The sequence below is a fragment of the Salvia miltiorrhiza genome, chromosome 8 (genome assembly GCF_028751815.1).
Source record: "Salvia miltiorrhiza cultivar Shanhuang (shh) chromosome 8, IMPLAD_Smil_shh, whole genome shotgun sequence".
NCBI lineage: Eukaryota > Viridiplantae > Streptophyta > Magnoliopsida > Lamiales > Lamiaceae > Salvia > Salvia miltiorrhiza.
The window spans coordinates 27688014-27707716 of record NC_080394.1 but is presented as its reverse complement, the minus strand read 5'-3'; the positions used below and the strand labels follow the sequence as shown (position 1 = coordinate 27707716).

The 19703-nt window shown below is 34.8% G+C and overlaps 1 protein-coding gene across 2 annotated transcripts; it reads right to left on the bottom strand.

The window, feature by feature from the left end:
- Positions 1-1675: 1675 nt before the first annotated feature.
- On the bottom strand, positions 1676-19369 carry LOC130997416 (ubiquitin C-terminal hydrolase 12-like). 2 transcript variants are annotated; one of them, XM_057922719.1, is made up of 32 exons: positions 19194-19369; positions 18771-18840; positions 18338-18488; positions 18096-18253; positions 15131-15396; positions 14835-15053; positions 14605-14713; positions 14414-14529; positions 13940-14038; positions 12611-12720; positions 12263-12337; positions 11780-11858; positions 11499-11645; positions 11353-11433; positions 11164-11283; positions 9046-9168; positions 7737-7814; positions 7533-7621; positions 7209-7317; positions 7045-7113; positions 6839-6949; positions 5988-6043; positions 5691-5868; positions 5483-5584; positions 5304-5375; positions 4986-5051; positions 4320-4385; positions 3875-3958; positions 3638-3754; positions 3117-3191; positions 2946-3032; positions 1676-2286 (listed from the first exon to the last, which is right to left on the bottom strand). In XM_057922719.1, the coding sequence occupies exons 1-32, from the start codon at positions 19221-19223 to the stop codon at positions 2245-2247; spliced, it is 3354 nt and encodes a 1117-aa protein (XP_057778702.1). In that variant the 5' UTR covers positions 19224-19369; the 3' UTR covers positions 1676-2244. The 2 variants fall into 2 exon arrangements, with proteins under 2 accessions (XP_057778702.1, XP_057778704.1); XM_057922721.1 differs by having other exon boundaries at positions 18771-18837; positions 19194-19360.
- Positions 19370-19703: the final 334 nt, after the last annotated feature.

Here is a 19703-nt window from a genome sequence, read left to right as displayed (position 1 = left end):
CAATTGGTTGTGGATTACTCTACCGCCGGAAATAGAGGCCAAGTTTATGAAGTAGGTGCATGCGCTGTTCGATGTGAATGTGGTCGGAGCAATCGAAATGGACTAATGAGGTTCTCACGGCGTCGCTACTTGATGTGCACTATACTTTCTTTAGGTTTTTCAAAAAAAAAAAAAAAAAAACCAAGTGATAGAGAGAAATTGTTGTGGATTTAATCAAATATTTGAGGTTGTGTGCTGTCAAATTGTTGTGGGGGTGAGCTTGCGTTGGTAATGTTCTTGAATTCACAACTGAATCTCTAGTGTTGGTTGTGAATTCGAGTTTTAAAACTAGAATCACAACTTGAATATAGATTGATTGTGAATTCGAGTTTTAAAACTACAATTCACAATTAGTTGTCTTAGTTGTGAATTCAAGTTTTAAAACTAGAATTCACAACTCAAATACAGATTGATTCTGAATTCTAGTTTTAAAGTTTGAATTCACAACTATAAATAGTCTTGGTTATGAATTCAAGTTCAAAAACTCGAATTCACAACTAAAAAATTAGTGGATAATTTTAAAGTTTTTGTGTGAAGGGTTAAAATGGTAAGTGTGAATAATTTTAATTTTTTTTTTATCTTAGCAGATAGTATCTTTTATTTTTAAAATGGTAAGTGTGATTAATTGTTGGACATAATTTTAATTTTTTTTTTTATCTTAGTAGATAGTATCTTTTATTTTTTAAATGATAAGTTTGATTAATTGTTGGACATTGTTTAAGTTCGCTCACATTCAAACTGACATCCAAGAGTAGTCATGCTTGTGAATTATACCATAAAAATTCAAATTCACAATCAAAAGTAATTTTCGGGTTGTGAAATATAACATAAAAATTCGAATTCACAATCAAAAGCAATTTCAAGTTATGAATTATAGTATTAAAACTCAAATTCACAACCAACAATATTCTAATTTATTAATTTGAGAGTATTAAAGTTCAAATTCACAAATAAGAATAATTTTGATTGTGATTCGAGTTTTAAAATTAAAATTCACAACTAAGTTATAGGCTAGTTGTGAAATACATGGTTAAAATAGCAAGTATCGTTATTTTTTTTAGGCTAGTTGTGATTTACGGAGTTAAAATAGCAAGTATCGTTATTTTTTATTAATAAATAATTTTTAATTTTTAAAAAATCCACTGTCCTGGCAATGTCGATAAATTTTATTGCTTAGTTTTTCTAAACGAAAACAAATGGAGCATTGGGCTCCCGAATTTGGGGAGAACTGGCATTTTATTTGAATGTAAATACATGAATTAAAAGAACATCAGTCTATAAACACATAAATTTTGAACTCTTTTTAGTTTTGCACACTATTATTCTTTTCTTAAAAAAGAAAAGAACTCTCGTAGCACTTTGACACCAACCTCCAGCTGGGCCTTGCTTATCGTGAAAGCTATACATTTGAATTTCTTGGAGAAAATTGTCGCAGAAAATGGATTCAGATGCAATAAGATGAAGAACTTTGATATCACATCCATGGCGTTAATAGGCTTGAAACAGGGGAAGATGGAGTTAAGAAAATATATGCACCAAAATCAGTTCTTGCTCCAATCAAGTAAAGATACACAAGTAATTACAGATACGAATCTGCGAAAGAAGCACTCAAAATCAAAGGTAACGAGCTCACAAGTAAATTGAATGTCGAATCTCTTAACTAATATACCTCACAAGACTAAGGATGTCAACATACATCTAAATGTGTACAGAATCAGTGGAGAAAAGAAGCGCCACTCCACATCTAGTTGAGTGACTTCAACAATTGTCAGTTTCTATGTAAAAAAATCATAGTACATAGTTTCCACCTAGAGTTTCCTCAAATCAAGATCGATATGGTTATAGAACAAACAGAAAAGACAAGGTCAAAAATGGACAAGTATAAACACACAGCTATACCCTCTATACATCCCCACCAAAAATCTTAAGCATTTCTAATTACAATAACATCTTAAGATGGAAATATACCAAGGTAGCTCGTAAAACTATGTATAGGCATGGAGGAAGAACCTTGATAGATTTTGAAATATGTAGGCTACATCAGGTTTTTAACAGCTTTTCATGCCATGTTTCCATAAAACCACTGCTCGTGATTTGCCTTTGATCAGCTTGAATTCTATTGTCACACCAAATTTACTCCTATTCTTTTCACAAAACTATACCCGTGGAGCTTTACATATCCAACACACGGTTCTTGGGTATGTACTAATTGTAGATTCTGACGGGTTTCTCAAACGTGTGCCGGTTCTGCAATGTTAAGGTAAAAGAGATTAGGACCAGAATATACATATATCACCAAGGATGGAGAATGCAAGGTAAAAGAACATTGTCGATTGAATTTTGCTTAAAACAACGCCAGAAATTCCTCAATAAAAGCAACTGGTTGCCTGTCTGAGTTGGCAAATTCTAACAGTTATCCCACTTGCATCATAAGCTAGACATTATGTTGAGATACCACTAGTAGATTAAACGAACATAATGACTTAAATATGTTCCTTGTCTTGAAAGGGGAATTTTGTCTACAGTAGTTCACAAAGTTCATAGAATGATACTCCCTCCAACCACGAAAATATGTCCTAGGGGAGATCGACACGGGTTTTCATGGACTGTACATGAAAGTCCCAATATGAAACTGCTATGCAGTGAAAGAATTTGAGTTGCCAAGAAAGTCCTGATAAATGGCCCATGCTTTACAATCAATGCCCACCGCATGGATCACCTAAGAACAGGAGCTACTTATACACTGAAAGGATTAAAGTGCTGAGAAAGTAATCAAGATAGTTGCATACTTTCATTAATATATAGAGAAAGAAGGAAAACTACAGCAGTAGTCCCCAACTGCACATCTTTTTTCAATTAAGATGACCGAATATTATACATTGAAACAGCTTCATGTAAGTACTAACCTGGTTGGCTGCATATGACCGCTTTGGAGTGTTGTCAGAGTGCTCTAGTCCTAGGTACTGTTCCCAAGCACCATAAACATCTCTTCTCTGGAACATACATAAGTAAAATCAAGGTGAAGAGAAACACATGTATATGAGGAAAGAATCTTGGGGCAAGAGAAAAATCATCACCTGAAAACGACTGGACACGATGTCTGAATCTTGAAGATATTCAGGCCGGCCCAAAGATAAAAATGCAAACTTCCACTGGAAAAAGTTTGGGATGTTCTTAAATTACCAGCAAGAAATAATATCCTAAGGGTGCATTCTCTTTAGTTGTAAATTTATCATGGGAAAAAGAAGGATAAACAAAATTTCACCCTTTAAATCCTTCCTTTATTTTCCCACATTTCCTACTTGACTCTTACTCATTCCTCATTTACACTACAAAGGAGGGATAATATTATCCCTTCAAAAATGGTGTGATAATATTATCCCTCATTTATAGTGTAAATGAGGAATGAGTAAGGGTCAAGTAGGAAATGTGGGAAAAGAAAAAAAGGATTTAAAGGGTGAAATTTTGTTTATCCTTCCTTTTCCCATGATAAATTTACAACCAAAGAGAACGCACCCTAAAAAGAAAAGATAAAACAAAGAATCTCCATACAACAGCTTTTTTATATTAGGACATCTTTAAAGAGAGGTCAACATACCTTGGAGTAGTCCTCATCCAGAACATGCAATTTTTTTTGTATGCGCATTTTAATCTCACCCAAAGTCTCGTTATCATTAATGGCCAAGAAGAAGGGATCTCCAAAATTGTGAACCTGCTGTAAGGAGAACACAACAAGCAACTTAAATGTCAGTTTGATAAAGTAAGATTGCACTATGCAGTAATACAGATGTGCATGTAGGACTACAAATTTTCAGGCTTCTCATTAAATAACAACCTGATTTTGAGCAGTATCTTTCATAAAATGGTATACATGAATCAAACGATCATTAGGACCAAGGTTTTTCTCCTCCTCAGGTATCTGCAGCACAAAAAATAAACGAGACAATTTTCAAGCTTATGTTTAAACAATTATATTGATGCTAGCAATCTTTCCTTCTTTATGTATCTGAATTCTATAACAGACCCATTAATAGGGAAAGAATTACAGCAAAGGTTCAAATACACCCCCTGTGTTTCCTGCTACGTTCAGATACCTACTACTACTATTTAAGGAGTAAACTTTAGGTGTGTATTTAAATCTCCTCTCAAAGAATTAGAAAACATACTAGGAACAGAACAGAGGAAGGTCAGAGAAGGGGGTACAAGAAAGAAAGAAACAAGGGACAGGGGAAGAGAATGACATATGAGAGAGAGAGAGAGAGGAGATGGAGGGTGTGTACCTCCTCTGCACGCAACGTCCAGTATTGATCATTTATATTTTCAATCTTTTCTTGGAGCGGGAATATCTGAAGACAAGCAACAAAAATGATGTTTTCGTAATAGAATTGCATTAAGACTCCAACTTAGAACATCATAAATTCAAGGGAGTGCACAAAATGGTTCGTTACGGACATGCAAAGTTAATGAAAGCACCTAGCAAAAATGCAACTACGTGCTAAACTATAGCAAATAATTTTTTGTAACTAAGGGTTTTAGCAGCAACTCTGCAACCATAAGGTTAATAAGAACAATTATAAGGACTCCTTTTACATATATTTAGCGCCTCCAAAAAAGTTGGACGTTGTGGAAACGAAGATGGAAAAGAGGAAGGTATTAACAACAGCCATGTAAAGCTATCTCTGAAACTCAAATAGCTATGGGCAGTCATTTATGGATTTAGAATGGAAATCTAAAAGTAAATAATATAGGATAATAATAATATGACTATATAATGCTTGAATTAAGTTTCACAAAAGAAATCATATGAAAAGGCTCACTCATTTATCAAGTAAGACAAAGTAACTATGCAATCTCATGGACAGATGATTGTCTGACACAAATTCTTAAGCCTTGCTGCTAACTGCTATGCCATATGATAGTAATTAATATATGTAGGAATCATGTACCTTATAAATCTTATGATAAAAAACCTCCAGCAATCTCAGTTCTGCATCCGGATGAGACAGCTCAACCTGAAATAGGATTGTAATAAATGTGGGATTCATGTTACTAGAAATCTTTAAGAAAAATTTGAACACAATTAGGAGAATAATATTTATTGAAAAAACATTTAGAAATTAATGTGGAGTAAGCTTGTCATATAAATATTGCAACAAGACATCACCAAGCTGCAAAGGTTCCCTTCAGGCAATCATTATTTGATTTTCTTTATATTCTTTTACTCTACACAAACATTTTGCAGCAGGATTATCTCAAAGGCTTACCTTACGCTTGAGATCATTGATGACATCTCCCACAGTACTCTGTTTTGGTAATCTGATAGTGTGAATAACAACCTGAATTTTTTTGAAATGGCATTGAATGACCCAGGGAAACATTGTACACTCACAAAAAAAGAAAAAGATTCAGAAATAAAAAATCAGAGGACTGGTCCTTGACTCACTTCATCCTTAGTGGCATGATGGAAAGCAACTTTCAATGTTTTAAGGCCTTGCAGTTCAGGCAAAGGGATATCCAGCACTTCATAGTATAATATATCAGAAATCTATAACAAACAAGGGAAAGTTTTTGTCAACAGACAAACTCGGACCAAACAAAAATCAACTGAGAAAGCTCCAGCCTCTAAGTCTTATATCACAATCATATACCACCTGGTTATAATGAACAAGCATGTCTGTAAGTCGTTCAGCACCTCGATACTTGATAGGTTGGGGCTTTGGTTGCTGTGAATAACAGTTATGGGATGTAAGCCTAATTTTAGAGGGATCATCCAAGCCAAGATGCCGGGCAACATATTCAACAACTTCATCATAATTGTTTTGCTTTGACCTGAAAATTTAGTTCTTATATAAAGAAGATAATCCCTCGGAAACAGATAAATGGAACAGCTCAACCACAACAAGAACGAAAAATCATAGACTTCAAAGATTTACAACCAAGATTCTTACAATTCCAGACAAAATTCATCTTCCTTGGGCTTCTCCAATGAGCGAAAGCGAACCACCTATCAACCATCAAACAAGCTACATAAAAATTTGTCCCAAAAATAACTAAATGAAAAGAGGTTTTAAAAGTAAAGCAGAAACAGCAATAATAAGAGATACTAGGTGAGCAACTTATTTGATTTATTTCTGTAAGTAGACAAATTAGATAACATAATTCCACCCTACAGCTTTCGCACCTGACACCTCATGGTTAAAGTATAACATCTATAAGATCAAGTTGAATCGTAAGGATTTAGTTACATTTGAGGAAATAATTCAATGCATTTAATACTTGAAAATACAGACTCAACTTTATCTTCAGTTCAGTGGCTGTTGACAAATAAGCAATGAAATAACTGAGTGAGTCATACACTGACCACAAATATTCATCTTTATCACAAACTTCTATTTTAGCCCTACCATTTCAGTCATTTGAATCGATCAATGGCTTTGCTGACTTGAGACCAAAAAAAAAGTCAAAGCGGAAAAAAGAAATGTCCATGTACACGTGCTTTAGAATATTATATAAATTGAAGATGATTGAACAACCAATGATTTCAGAAGAGACAATTACTTAAGCCTCGCCACAAATACAAAGACAGCATTCATATTGTTACAACACATTACCCGCATCATTTTATCTGATAAACATAATTCAACCACCAGGAATGAAGTTTCTAGATGATAATATATGAATGCTTAAAATACTACAGCTGGTTGACATAAAAGAACGACCAGAACGAAGAGTACCAAAATCTGGTGAAACCCACTAAGGAAACCTACAAATGCAAATGGTTAAGCCATCGAAGAGATACCTGTCGATTGTGCACATAAATCAGAAAAGCAGAGACAGTCGGATAAATGCATTGTTCGCTGCTCAGACCTTGAGGAGACTTTTGGAAGCAAATTATGTCACCATCTTCTAGCTGAGTAAAAGGTAGTAACCAAAAGAAAAAGGAAATCGTGTCATGAATGATTAAATTTTTTGTTGCAAAATTCAGTGGGTTTAAAGTTAATAAACCTGACTGCTACGAAAGCTGAGCTTCTTATCAATGTGCTCGCACATGACATTAGGTTCGTACTTGATTTCCTACATAAATCCAATGTAAGGTAAATAAGAAACCTTTAAAGCTTAAAGATTTGAATGATTAAACTTCGACATAAACATAAATGAGAATGTTCGACCTCAAAGAGTTCAATTTCTTCATCAAGAGCAAAGCCGGCCATTTCGTTAAGCTTTTTCAGTATATCCATTGGTTTGCCATTGCCTTTCACAAACAGCCTTCCAACATATCTAATCACAAAAAAAGAAAAGTTTAGACACCAACAGTAATTATCTATCTATGTTCCCTGATCCTAGTTCAGGCAAATTGGCAAGAGATCAATCTATCTAGTGCATTAAAGGTGCAACTTGGCTGTAATGAGAAGGCAATGGACAGCATGGCATGACATGACATACTATGAGATGCTAATCTAGTGAATGCATAATTGCCACAAAATGAGCCATACCTGAGCTCCTCTTTGATTGGATCATAAAGTTTGAAAAACAAAAGAATATCCTCCTTAGTCTTCTCAGGCGGAGGAAGAGGCTGCATCTCCTGTATTCAGTGGTAAAGAGAAAGACATAAAAGTCAGGAGCAAAAGTAATTATTTAGCACTGGCAAAAATAATCATTTAGCATTAGCAAAAATAAAAAAGCAAAAGTTTAGTTACCAAGCCAATTGCTACTTCCAGAAATAATTTTAGCTCGGCATTATTTGCCTTGTTGGATACTTCTCTCAACTGACCTACCTGAGGAAAACAATAAGCAGAATCACATAAATGCATGTAAAAAAAAGAGGTCCTAATACACAATGCAGACAAACTGAAAATACTGATCATAAGAACTTGACCATGCAAATGTCATTGGACTAGCAATTTCCAACAACAAAGGCTGAATGGTCCTTAATCTCAAACGACAATCCTAGATGGAAGGATCATCCCAATTTAAGCTATAGAAGCTGGAATTAAGGATTGCCATATCAATCAAGGCCACCATATAAGAAAGAACAAGCAACCTCTAATTCAGTAGATACATCTTTAGAGGACCTTGTTTGAAACTTCAAATAACTACTCCCTCCGTCCCATTATTGTTGGGCTGTTTTCTTTATTGGGGTGTCCCATTAATATTGGCCTATTTCTATTTTTGGTAATAATTTTACTACAAAAAATATGGCCCCACACATCTTTACACACTTTTACACTACAATCTCATTCTCCTAAATACTCGTGCCCAAAAGAAATAGGCCAACAATAATGGGACGGAGGGAGTATTTATTTGGATGTTGACATTATATGCAACTACTAACTAGCACCATTATGCCCCACCTTTCAGATTTCTTTCCTTTAACTAGAGTGCTTTCTCTTATTGGATTCGACGGTTGTTTAGTCTACTTAGCTTGAAGGTATTTGTCCTTTATAAGCCATAGCCCCCAATTTTCATTCTTAAAAGAACCAAATAGATTGGTCCTCGTGAGAGACAATCCTACTCATCACCACACCTACCATCAAGCTCTTTCCAAAATATCTGGCTTGCAATTGCCTTCTACAAATAGGCCTCCAGCATATCTAATGACAATTGCTTAGAACCCTTCGCAGAAAAGTGAATGAAGTGCTTAAAAGTTAAAAACTTAGCAGCAGTAATCTCATAGAAATTAATTAAGCACCACCAGCAATGGCCCCCTGAACACTTTAAAACCAAGTATGCATCTATTGGAAAAGCCCAATATCCTATGGTGTCATGCCTTGATAGACAAAATCATATTACACTTTTTAAGCTATTATAGACATGTAAAAACTTGACATAGCTTTAGGTGTGAACTTTTTGCTAAATGGAAATTTTGACAACCATCTGTGTTGAACAAGAGATGAGAATTAGGGTGTCAAGCATTTACCAAGAGAGGTTGTTAACTTGGTTCTTATGACTAGACGATACCTAAATCAATGAGGACACATTAAAACATAAAGAATGAAAAATATTTACAGATTGAGCTTCCTCTTGAGGTGTGAGTGGGCGGTTTGGGCGGTATGTGTGATTTTGGCGCTTGGCCCATAACCAGAAACGTTGAAATTGCACTGGTATCCCAACCTCCTTCGCAACTTCTTCCTGAGAATCCCAAATTGACATGATAATAAGATAAGGTGATTGTAGTTCATTATCATAATACCCACCAAATCCCTCACCTAGGAAAAACGAGGTTCAACTTATCATGGGTAAAGCTATAAATCATGTTCATAAAATTAATCTTTGAGACATTCTGCTACTGACAATGCTCAAGTTGAGAGAAGCATAATCTGCATCTTGTTCTTTGATAATAAATGGAATTACTAAATTTTAAAGCCAACTCATGCCAAGGTAAAATAGTTACATGCACAAAGACTTCCAGGATCCACCAGATCAATTGAGTTGGCAAATTGGACCTTAAAAGGTCAACCAGCAGCCATTATGGTGTTGGGTTAACAATGATACAGGTTGGACATTGATTTCAAATTTTTTAATTTCATATACTCCCTCCTATTCTAAATATTAGTCGTTTACTCTTTTGCACAATTTTTAATGATAACAATATATACCTATATTAACTTTATTTAATGATAATTTTTACAATAAATGTTTGATTGAAAAACATAAAGAATAGTAAGTAGGATTATTAATAAAAGGAGAAAAGAATCGGTGCTTATCAAAGATGGAAAAAAGAAAAACGAGAGGCAATTTATGGTGGTAAATAAATAAGGTTAATTTTGGGACTTAAAGTTAAAACGACATATAAAATGAAATTAATGAAAAATAGTAGAACGACTTGTATTTAGGATAGGAGTATTTAGGATAGGAGAGAGTAGTATTCTTTACACATTAATGTTTCAGACAGGACCAATCAGCCACTTCCATCACTCTAAACTCCAATCTAAGATATATACATGTGAGTTGCGACTCTTTATACGTTCTGTGTGTATGTGTGTGTATCCAGAAGCATGCATACATATATAATTCATAAAGAAGAATACTTCCATCACTCTCACAAACATTTTACGATTTTCCAGTTCCTTGGTAGATTTGTAACATAAGCATTTAGTAATATCAGTTCCAAAATAATCTTGACGCATAAATATAAGGGTTAATTACCTATAAATACATAAACTATACCCAAATTTTGATTTTTAACCGGATCTAGTTTTTTGGTCAGAAAATACATAAACTTTTAATTTTTTGGAATTTGACCCGACTCCAAAAATTCATTGGCCAATAACTTGATTGTCTGAATTTTGATTGGCAATCTAAAGGTACCGTTGGAAAGCATTGATGTACTCTTTCTAATGATACTTATATTGTTGGGTTTTGGTCTCTGGAAGTGGTCGAAAAAAAAAAAGGAAAAAATATAGAGTTCTGTGACCTCAACTTTCATAATGCCATTTTTTTTACCACTTCCAGTTATCAAAACCCAACAATATAAGTATTATTAGAAAGATAGAGTTAAAAGCTTTTCAACGGTATCTTCAAATTGCCCATCGGGACAATCAATTTATTAGCTGGCGAACTTTCGGCGCAGGTCAAATTCCAAAAATATAAAAGTTTGTGTATTTTTTAACCAAAAAAATAGATTTGGTCAAAAACCAAAATTTGAGTATAGTTCATGTATTTATAGGCAATTAACCCTAAATATAAATACAAATATACCAAACATATTTGAATCTTGGTTTGAATAGGAAATAATATCAAAATACATTAATTCTACCTCTGTCCACGATAAGTGTGGTCTTTTTGTCATTTTCGTTTGTCCACATTAAGTGTGATCTTTCCATTTTAGGACATATACCCTTATATTTTATCTCATTCACACACAATATTTACAAAAAAATTCATCTCACAAACCATTTTTTTATTACCTGACAAATCAACTCGGTGGGACCCTTTCTCCACTTTATATACATCTTCCAATATTTTCTTAAAACTCGTGCCCTCTCATCCGCACCACACTTATCGTGGACGGAGGGAGTATTAGTCAATTACGATGCAACATTAAAGGTCCCTTTCCAGTATTCGCACAAGGTTTACCAATAAATCTTGTCCAAGATGCGAGAATGTGTAAAGATAGTAAGATACCTTAAAAGAATTAAAAGATAGCTGTTTCTGAATACGGAATTGGCGAACTTTGTCATGATCCACAAGATCAAAATATATATCCTTTCCAATCTGATGAACTAGATCCTCATCACGAGCAACCTACAACAGCAATAGAATACAGTTGAGAACAACCTTCCATGTAAAACATGAGAACTACAAATTAAAAACCTTGATAATTGTGTAGAGGTGGGCCTCAGCCTTTTCCTTTCTCTTTTGCTCTTTTTCTTCCTGCTCTTTCTTCAATCGTATCTGCAGATAGATCCGATGGAATCAGAGCAATGAACATGATCAAGAGCCAAAATTATGACTCTTACCCTTAGATGTTCTGCTATGTCCTTCTCATCCACATTGCAAATTATTTTCTCCGTGTCACTTTCACGTATATAAACAAGCATGTATGCATTTGAATATTTGGTAAATTTGAATGGTGAGTTATTGAATCCAGGATTTGTCTGCGGTAGCTGTGTCACATAAGAGAAAATGTGACTTGTGAGAGCATGAACAAAATGCAACCAGCATACTGGTAGACATCAAAATTAATTCTTTGTAGTAATTCACTAGAATAATGAAGTTATTGACGAGTAAAATGATCTACCTCTTCTTCACCACCATACTGCTCTTCTAAGGCGCGCTTCATGTCTTCTTTGGTCACACGCTCATCATCAAATTTGAACCTAGAGAAACATAGTACAGGAAATTCAGTAACATAAACCAACAATCCACATTACACAATGAAACAGAAGTGGTAGTCCCAAATCAGAACCAGCAATGGCATACAGAAAAAAGAGAAGGAAAAAGAAAAGAGAAAAAAGGAACATGTTCAAGCATAGATTGCACCAAAATCACTACCAAGGCAAGATCAGATTGCTATTAAGGAAGCAGAGTTAAAGAAAATTTCCAGAGCAGTCTCGCATAATAATCCTTACAAAAACAGTATGTATCCAGTAACAGATAATATAATGCATTTCAGCGAGCAAAGCATACTATGAATAAATAATCTAAATTAAATTTAGAAAAAACAGATGAAAAAGGAAGTAAAGTAAGGGAAGACAATCCAGGATGCATAACATGGGCATACCACTGATCAGAAAGTGTTGGCCGTATATAAGCATAATAATGTCCACCATGTACTCCACCACTGTGAACCAGGACACTGGAAAGAAATACAACAGTCAGTATTAGAATCAATAATCTTAATCTCCGCCAGAATTCATGAACGTGCTAAGGTAAACATAATAAGTTGAAGGAAGATGTAGAAGCAGACTTGAAAACCATCTCAAGATAACAATAAGAGCACATTCACCAACTCGGAAACATCGACGAGAAGCAGGTAACAGAAACTCATAAAACACTGTTGTTTGGAAATATGATCATTGATCCATCAAAGCAAAGCATCTGACCGAAAAGCATGTACAGACAGGAATACCTGTGAAGAGTGTATAGGTTGCGGACACTGCTATCTGCCTCGGGAGATAAATATTTTCTGTTCTCTCGATCAAGGTCAAGTTGCAAAGGGAACTCATAACGATCATTTATCTGCTTGGTCATATATATAGGAAGGTTACAATTCTAAGCAACTAGTAGAATTGCAAACTCAGATCATGTAATGCTTTAGTATAAGAAATCAAGTTTACAAAATTTAAAACCAGTCACCAGAAACAACAAATCTTTCTAACTCTTCTTGGACATAGGTCCCTGCTTAAGATCAAAATTAAAAGCCCTCCATATCTAGAAGATCACTTATGATCACTCTAGACTAAACAGATCTAATTCCTTGATTCAAGAAGGGATATAATTATTAAATACTGGAGCAAATTATGTCAGAAACACTGTTAGTCCACAAAGCCACTAATGAAGTAACTATGACATGAGGGATCTCCACCAGATGAAGAACACAAGATGTTTTTCAGAAAGTGTTATACTAGACCGAGCATGGAATGGGAGGTTAGTCCATACAGAGGCATCAAAATAGTTGAGGATTCAAATTTCAGGCAATTTCCCTTAGATGTTATGTAAGATACAGCTTTCAGAATTGCATTGGCGGCCCAGGCCAGAAGCAGTATAAAATTTTCGACTTGCAAACTCTCTTGAACTTTTTAGAAACAATGCAATATTCCCTGTGGATCCTAACATGTAAGTAACTGTGTCCCCCCCCCCTTCACTACATCATCTATGTAAAGATAAATTGCATGAGCGAAGAAAGACATGCATTCACATTCTTAAACTACTAAGTATATTCTGGTAAAGATATTAAAAGTGGGGAAAAACACAAAAATATAAAAATAAAAATAAAAACTATAATATTAATAGTTTATACTCCCTCCGCCCCAACGAAAGTGGTGTGTATTCCTTTTTGAGCCGTCCCAACGAAAGTGGTGCATTTCCTTTTTGGTATCAATTTTACACTACAAACAATGTGACCCCACACACCTTTACACATTTTACACTACAATCTTATTCTCCTTAAATCCCGTGCCGAAAAGAAGCGCACCGCTTTCATTGGGACGGAGGGAGTATGACCTATATGGCTGACTGTACATAGTGGGATAACAACTTTGTTGTGGTGGTTTTGCTTTTAGGAAATAACTGCAGATCACTCATCTAAACCCAAGGCAAAAAAACATTGTCATATATGTCTGAGACTAAAAGAAAAAAGTAAACAGATAACAATAGAAAGGAAAGGAAAATCAGAGTCACTAGCATCCGGCAAAGTAAGCAGCCAAATCCCACCAGGGGATATTAACTAAGAAGTTACCTTGACCATAGTATCACGAACAAAATCGTATTCGAATCTTTTTAACTGAAGCTGAAGAACAGGAGGGAAATCAATGAAAAGGACACCTTTCTTAGCATCCTGCAAAGTAAGCAGTCGCTTAGACATGAAAACCAAGGGGGGAACAAGGCACATAAATTTTGTTTGGTGCTATAATATCATTTTTATTCCCCAAGAAAGAGAATTCTAAAGCAAAGGCAACGTCTCAAAAAAAAAAAATTAATAATAATAATTAACACATAAGCTTCAGGGGTTTTCTTAACAGTTATTGCTCAACTACTCTATTTTCTCTTCTCCATTTCCTGTCCTTTTGTTTCTTTCTATGCCAATAGTAGGGTGCTATTAGCTCTTGATAAATATTTCAAGTGAAGTAGCCATGTTTTATATGCACAACTCAGTATTCTCTCAACATCCTCCTACATAAAATGCTAATGAAGAAAGAAGAAGATGGCCAACCTGCAATCCATACTGCTCAGCATGATACTTGTTATCACCCTCAAGACGTTCTACTTCCACATATTTGTCGAAAGAAGCATAAATATCTTTACAACCTTTAACATCAAGCTGCAGATCTGGCACCACAAGTGTAAGTGACATTAGTAATAAATAACAGCTCCGAGTAACTCTAGTCGAACCCTAAGGCATACCATAGAAAGATTCCTTTCTTGTTGATTTGTACTCCACATTAATACATTCTATGTAATTCATATGGTGCCCCTCAAATAATTGCTGTATTGTGCCCTCCACTACAGTTCCCTGAAATAAGCATAAATAATAAAATAAGCATCTTATTAGCAGCACACCTGTAAAAAGATGTTTCCCTTTCTCTTGTCATCAATTCAGCAACCATAAAATCTTAAGTTTCTTGACATATTACTTTCATTTTGTCTTCAAGTTTTTCGCAGAGAACCCTGTTCAGTTCTTGGACATCATGCTGCATAAAAGAATCATATGTATCCCAACCAAAAGACTTTGTCAACTCCTTGGTTGCAACACTGGTATCACTGTACTGCAACTTATAGAACAAGCTTTGAAGGGCCAAAGGGATGCTACCAGATGGGTTATCATTTTCTGTTGTTGGCATGTGGTATACAGCCTGCAGCAAGATCTCAAGTAAGTACTAAGTTCCTTTCTACAAAAGATTTAAAAAGACAGCACAACTGATGAACAAACCTTTCTAAAATAAGGAATATGATACAGTGTCTGGAGAAGGGAGTTCATATAACAAGTAGCACCCTGATTCTTCAGCCCTACATAACCTGTTTCTTTCTTTGAGTCATGGGACCAGTAATCAACAACTTTACGAACAGCAACATCAGCCTCAATTATACATGTATCATTCACAAGGTAACCACGACCAGGGTCATAAAGTTCACTAAGTGGCATGAACGAGGTGAATCCCCAATCACTTTCTCTAGAATTGAACTGGTGTTGCGTATCTGCAAAATTAGTTTATCAAATTATCATCCAGCCAGAAATGCTAGCATATGAGTTATAAAGAACCTAATCAAAATCCTGAGGAAATAGCAAGCCAGCATGAAGCAAAAAAGTACCAAGCATAAGAATCATACATCGCCTGAAGACAAATTAAATTGATGAAATGACTACTTTGAATTATTTTGCATTATTAAGAGACTTGCAAAGCTATATTTTGTTAATGCATATGTAAAAAACATAACAAATTGTACCAATAAAGACTATAATGTAACATATTCTGTTATTAAGAAACTGAAAAGAATATGAATCAAAACAAGAACTATGACCAGGTTTTAGGCACATACCCCTAGTCCATTTCCCAATAGAACACTTACAATGTACTAGACAGTCTAAACTATAAAAAATTGTCCTTATCCACAGTTCAGTGATTCCTCATATTGTTTGCTGAGCACAGAAAACGATCCTCACGATCACCATCCATATAAAGATAGTATCCATGAAGGAAATTTAACCTCACATGCACACAGAACTTATATTTTAGAGCAAGCAAGACAGACATTCACCCAAGTGAATATCTCGTTCAAAGAGTGTTCGGTCAAGCTTGTCAAAGAAAAACTTACAGCGCCTAACCTTATAACATGTTTTTGCGTTTCTAAGATGTTCACAAATAAGTTATCAGCAGTGACAAAGTTGTGATCAAATAAGTACGATTTTTTTTTTCCAAATAAAGTTGGTATCCCCGTACTTCTCTAGAACAAATTACAAGCTCCCACCATCCTATTTTGGAAGCATATATATTTCTTTGCAACATGAAAATTTTCTTAAAGTTGTGGAAACTGTACAAGAGAACAGTTACCGACACACTTGTAAGAATTATAAGTTCTAAAAAATCTTGGTAAGTTAAACGCTTATAAACTCAGTCAAACAGCCTTTTGATCTTGTTCAGGAAATCCACAAAAAACTGTCCATACAAACTAAACTAACAAATGGAGATGAAGAGTTACAGAAAAAATTATTGTGACCAACCATTTTCTGTTGACAAACATAAAATATCAAGAGATGAGATACTTGGTATACATAATAATTCTCACTATTGTATTTTCCAAAAGAGAATATTAACTACTAATAATTCATTTGACTTATTCAAGATTATTGAACTTTTATGGTTTCATTCCTCAGAATAAGCAATTATACCACCAGGGGTATTTATTCATATAATTAAACAAAAGGCAAGATAAATCTCATTCCCAAACCACACATACCAGTACCACACATGTTCCTGGCCTAGTTTGTATAGGCACATCTATCCATTTTATATAGGAAACAAAGTCTTATTATTAAGAAAAATAAAATTACAAAGGGGATCAGTATCCCAAATAAAAAAAGTAGTTAGCAAACAAAATGACAATGTTCAAATGTCCAATAGTATCAAGTACAATGAAGGCTTTGAAATCTTTGTGGTTTGAAACTGACCAGGCAACCCTAAATTTAATGCTCTCCCAAACATCATTGACTGATTTCCTCCGAAATTCCAAAAATCCTCCTATTCCTTTCTAACCAAATAGACCATCAGAGCACTGACAAGTATATCTGTATATAAAAAAAGAAGATAATTGAGTCTGATACACTACAAAGATTCCCCATGACCAAACAAACAAGGCATGACATCAACACTTAAGACAAGAACTGGAAATCAAACTCTGAATTAGACTAATCAAAAAGATAACTCCAGATAAAAACAAAGAAAAGTAGCATCTTAAACTCCCATGTAAAGAATCTGACAGCTAACCACTACAGTAAAAGAATATAGACCGCCATAGCAGCTAAATGTAGTTAAGATGCCTTCTTCTAGCAAACGCAACAAACAATGCCAGCAATCCACAAAATTGTTTCATCAAACTTGGACATACAATTGTTTGTGGATTTGGATTTCTCTAAACAAATCCACCCTAAATCCAGACAATGGATTTCAAATGAGTGGATTTTAAACTCCAAGGAATTCTACATCCATTCATTTCAAATCCCTCAATCCATTGAAGTACATCTAAGAGAGAAACAAATGGCATCAAAATACCATTATTTGTCCCCCTTTAGCATTACTTTTGATAAGATGTTCAATTAGAACTACTCTTTAATATGTCTTGAGTGTTTCGCTCTCCAGTAAAATGTATTCTCAAAGCTTGCACTTATCCTACACTAGTAATTCTTACAGGATCTTTCTGTTCTGCATTTAGTAACCAAGCTATAGGTCCAAGGGGTTAAAGTGGCAGGAGGGCGCAATATCCTATATATTTTTTACTCACTTTTAAACTAAAAAAATTTTACAGAAGGGGGAGATACATTAAAAGATGTGATAGTGCTGCAGTTGGTAAATATATGAATATCAGAAATGAGACAAAGAGCCCATTTGCAAGATCATAAATGCTTTCAACTTGGCACAGAAGATCTAAGATTAAAAAATTAGAAAATCATCAGAGAGAATTTCATTTACAACATAAATAGTGAAGGCATGGGCAGCACCAACAGCTAAAGCAATACAAAACTTTTTTTGAAGAAATTTAAACAGTTGTGTAAAATAAGTAAAACTAAGAATGCCAAGAAAATCAGAGAATTCTTCTTTCACCACACTACCTTATTATTCCCACATTCAACAATATTTCGGAAATGAATATTCCTAAAGCAACTGCAAATTAAATCTGACCTTTCCTTATTGTGAATTTGCTGTGAATTTGATTAATCACAGACAAACTAAATTGTGCATATCTGCTCCAACCATAGGGTAAAGTAGAAGAGTCCGCAACATCCAGATACATAGACAGATGATCAACATTGTTCCCTTTTGGGAACGTAAGAATTCTCCTGACCACGAAAAAGTAGTTTGCATCAGCTTCAACATAATGCTGTCAATCCCAGAACTGATCATATGAAGCAAAATATAAATACCATTTGTATCCTCCAACAAGGAAAACATCAGAATATTGTTTCTTCATGTTCACCTTCGAGAAATTCTCGATTTTCCAAGTAAACCGTGCAGATGGCGGTTCATCTACCACTTGTGCATCCACGGCATTTGTTGTTGCTTCAGAGGGAGCAACTAGATAATAAAGTATAACAACCCAATAAGAAGACGAAGAAGAAAGAACAATGAAAAACCAGCCAAACCTCCCTGAGTCCCGAGCACCAGAACCAGATGCATTCAACAAATGCCTATTGCTAAAAATACCGAAAGATTAACCCAACTCAAAGAATCAGAAGAGGAACTGCTGGGATTTCATTATGATAAGTTGGTGCAGAATCAGAACAACAACTAATGCAGTGCCTAGTCGGAATTAAAATGGAACAACACTTTTAATACGGTAACGTAGTACTGCAATACCTTCCATAGGTTGAGGACCGTCTGGGGCAAAATCAGCATGCGGTACCAGCATCTGCTCGCCTTCTGCCTGCTAAATGAATAAACCAATGCCACATGTCACAAAAAATGGATCTAACAGACCTACTGTTGTACACCTAGCCCCAACCCGAACCCTAAAATTGGACCAATTTGACCACTAAGTACAATACGCCACAACAATCTTCAAACCCCCACAATCCCAATCAATGCAAAACTCGTTATTTCCACCCAAAAAACACGTCCTGAACTGGAAAAGGTAGCTGAATTCAACACAGTGAAAGAAAACTCAAACAACATAAGGCCATTAACTAAGTCAATCACGCAAACACGGGTATCTACGCCCATGAACTGCTATTACCGAACATCAAAAGGGAAAAAAAGAAAAAGAAAAGATAAATTACTTACGTCGATTGGGGGAGGTGTAAGAAGAGTCATGGAACTAAACTGAGGAAGCGCGATCGATTAATCGGGGATTATTATACAGAAATTTCAAGATTTTGTGAGTTTTTGTGTGAAAAATAAAATGGAGAAGAGAAGGGGGCTGAGAGTAAATAATAGTAGTGATCGATCCAGAGATAAAAGACTTTGAGGAAGAAATTTGAGGGGTTCGAACTTCAAGGGTTATTTTGGGATTTCGCTTTACTGTAGTTAATTAATTGATTTTTACTCAAGTAAAAAAAAAATTAATTGATTTTTACTGTGAATATCATGAATTTAATTTTGAATATTTTATATATAATGTTGGTAGTGATGTAGTTAATATTTAATTTGGTGGTGATATTCACTTTTGGATATTTACATCACTAAGATTATCTCCATTACTGACTTTCTCTCGACCCAACTCTCAATTAAAATATTCATTTCTCTTTCTTCCATATACATAATGCAACTTTTACCTTATTTCTATTCTCATTA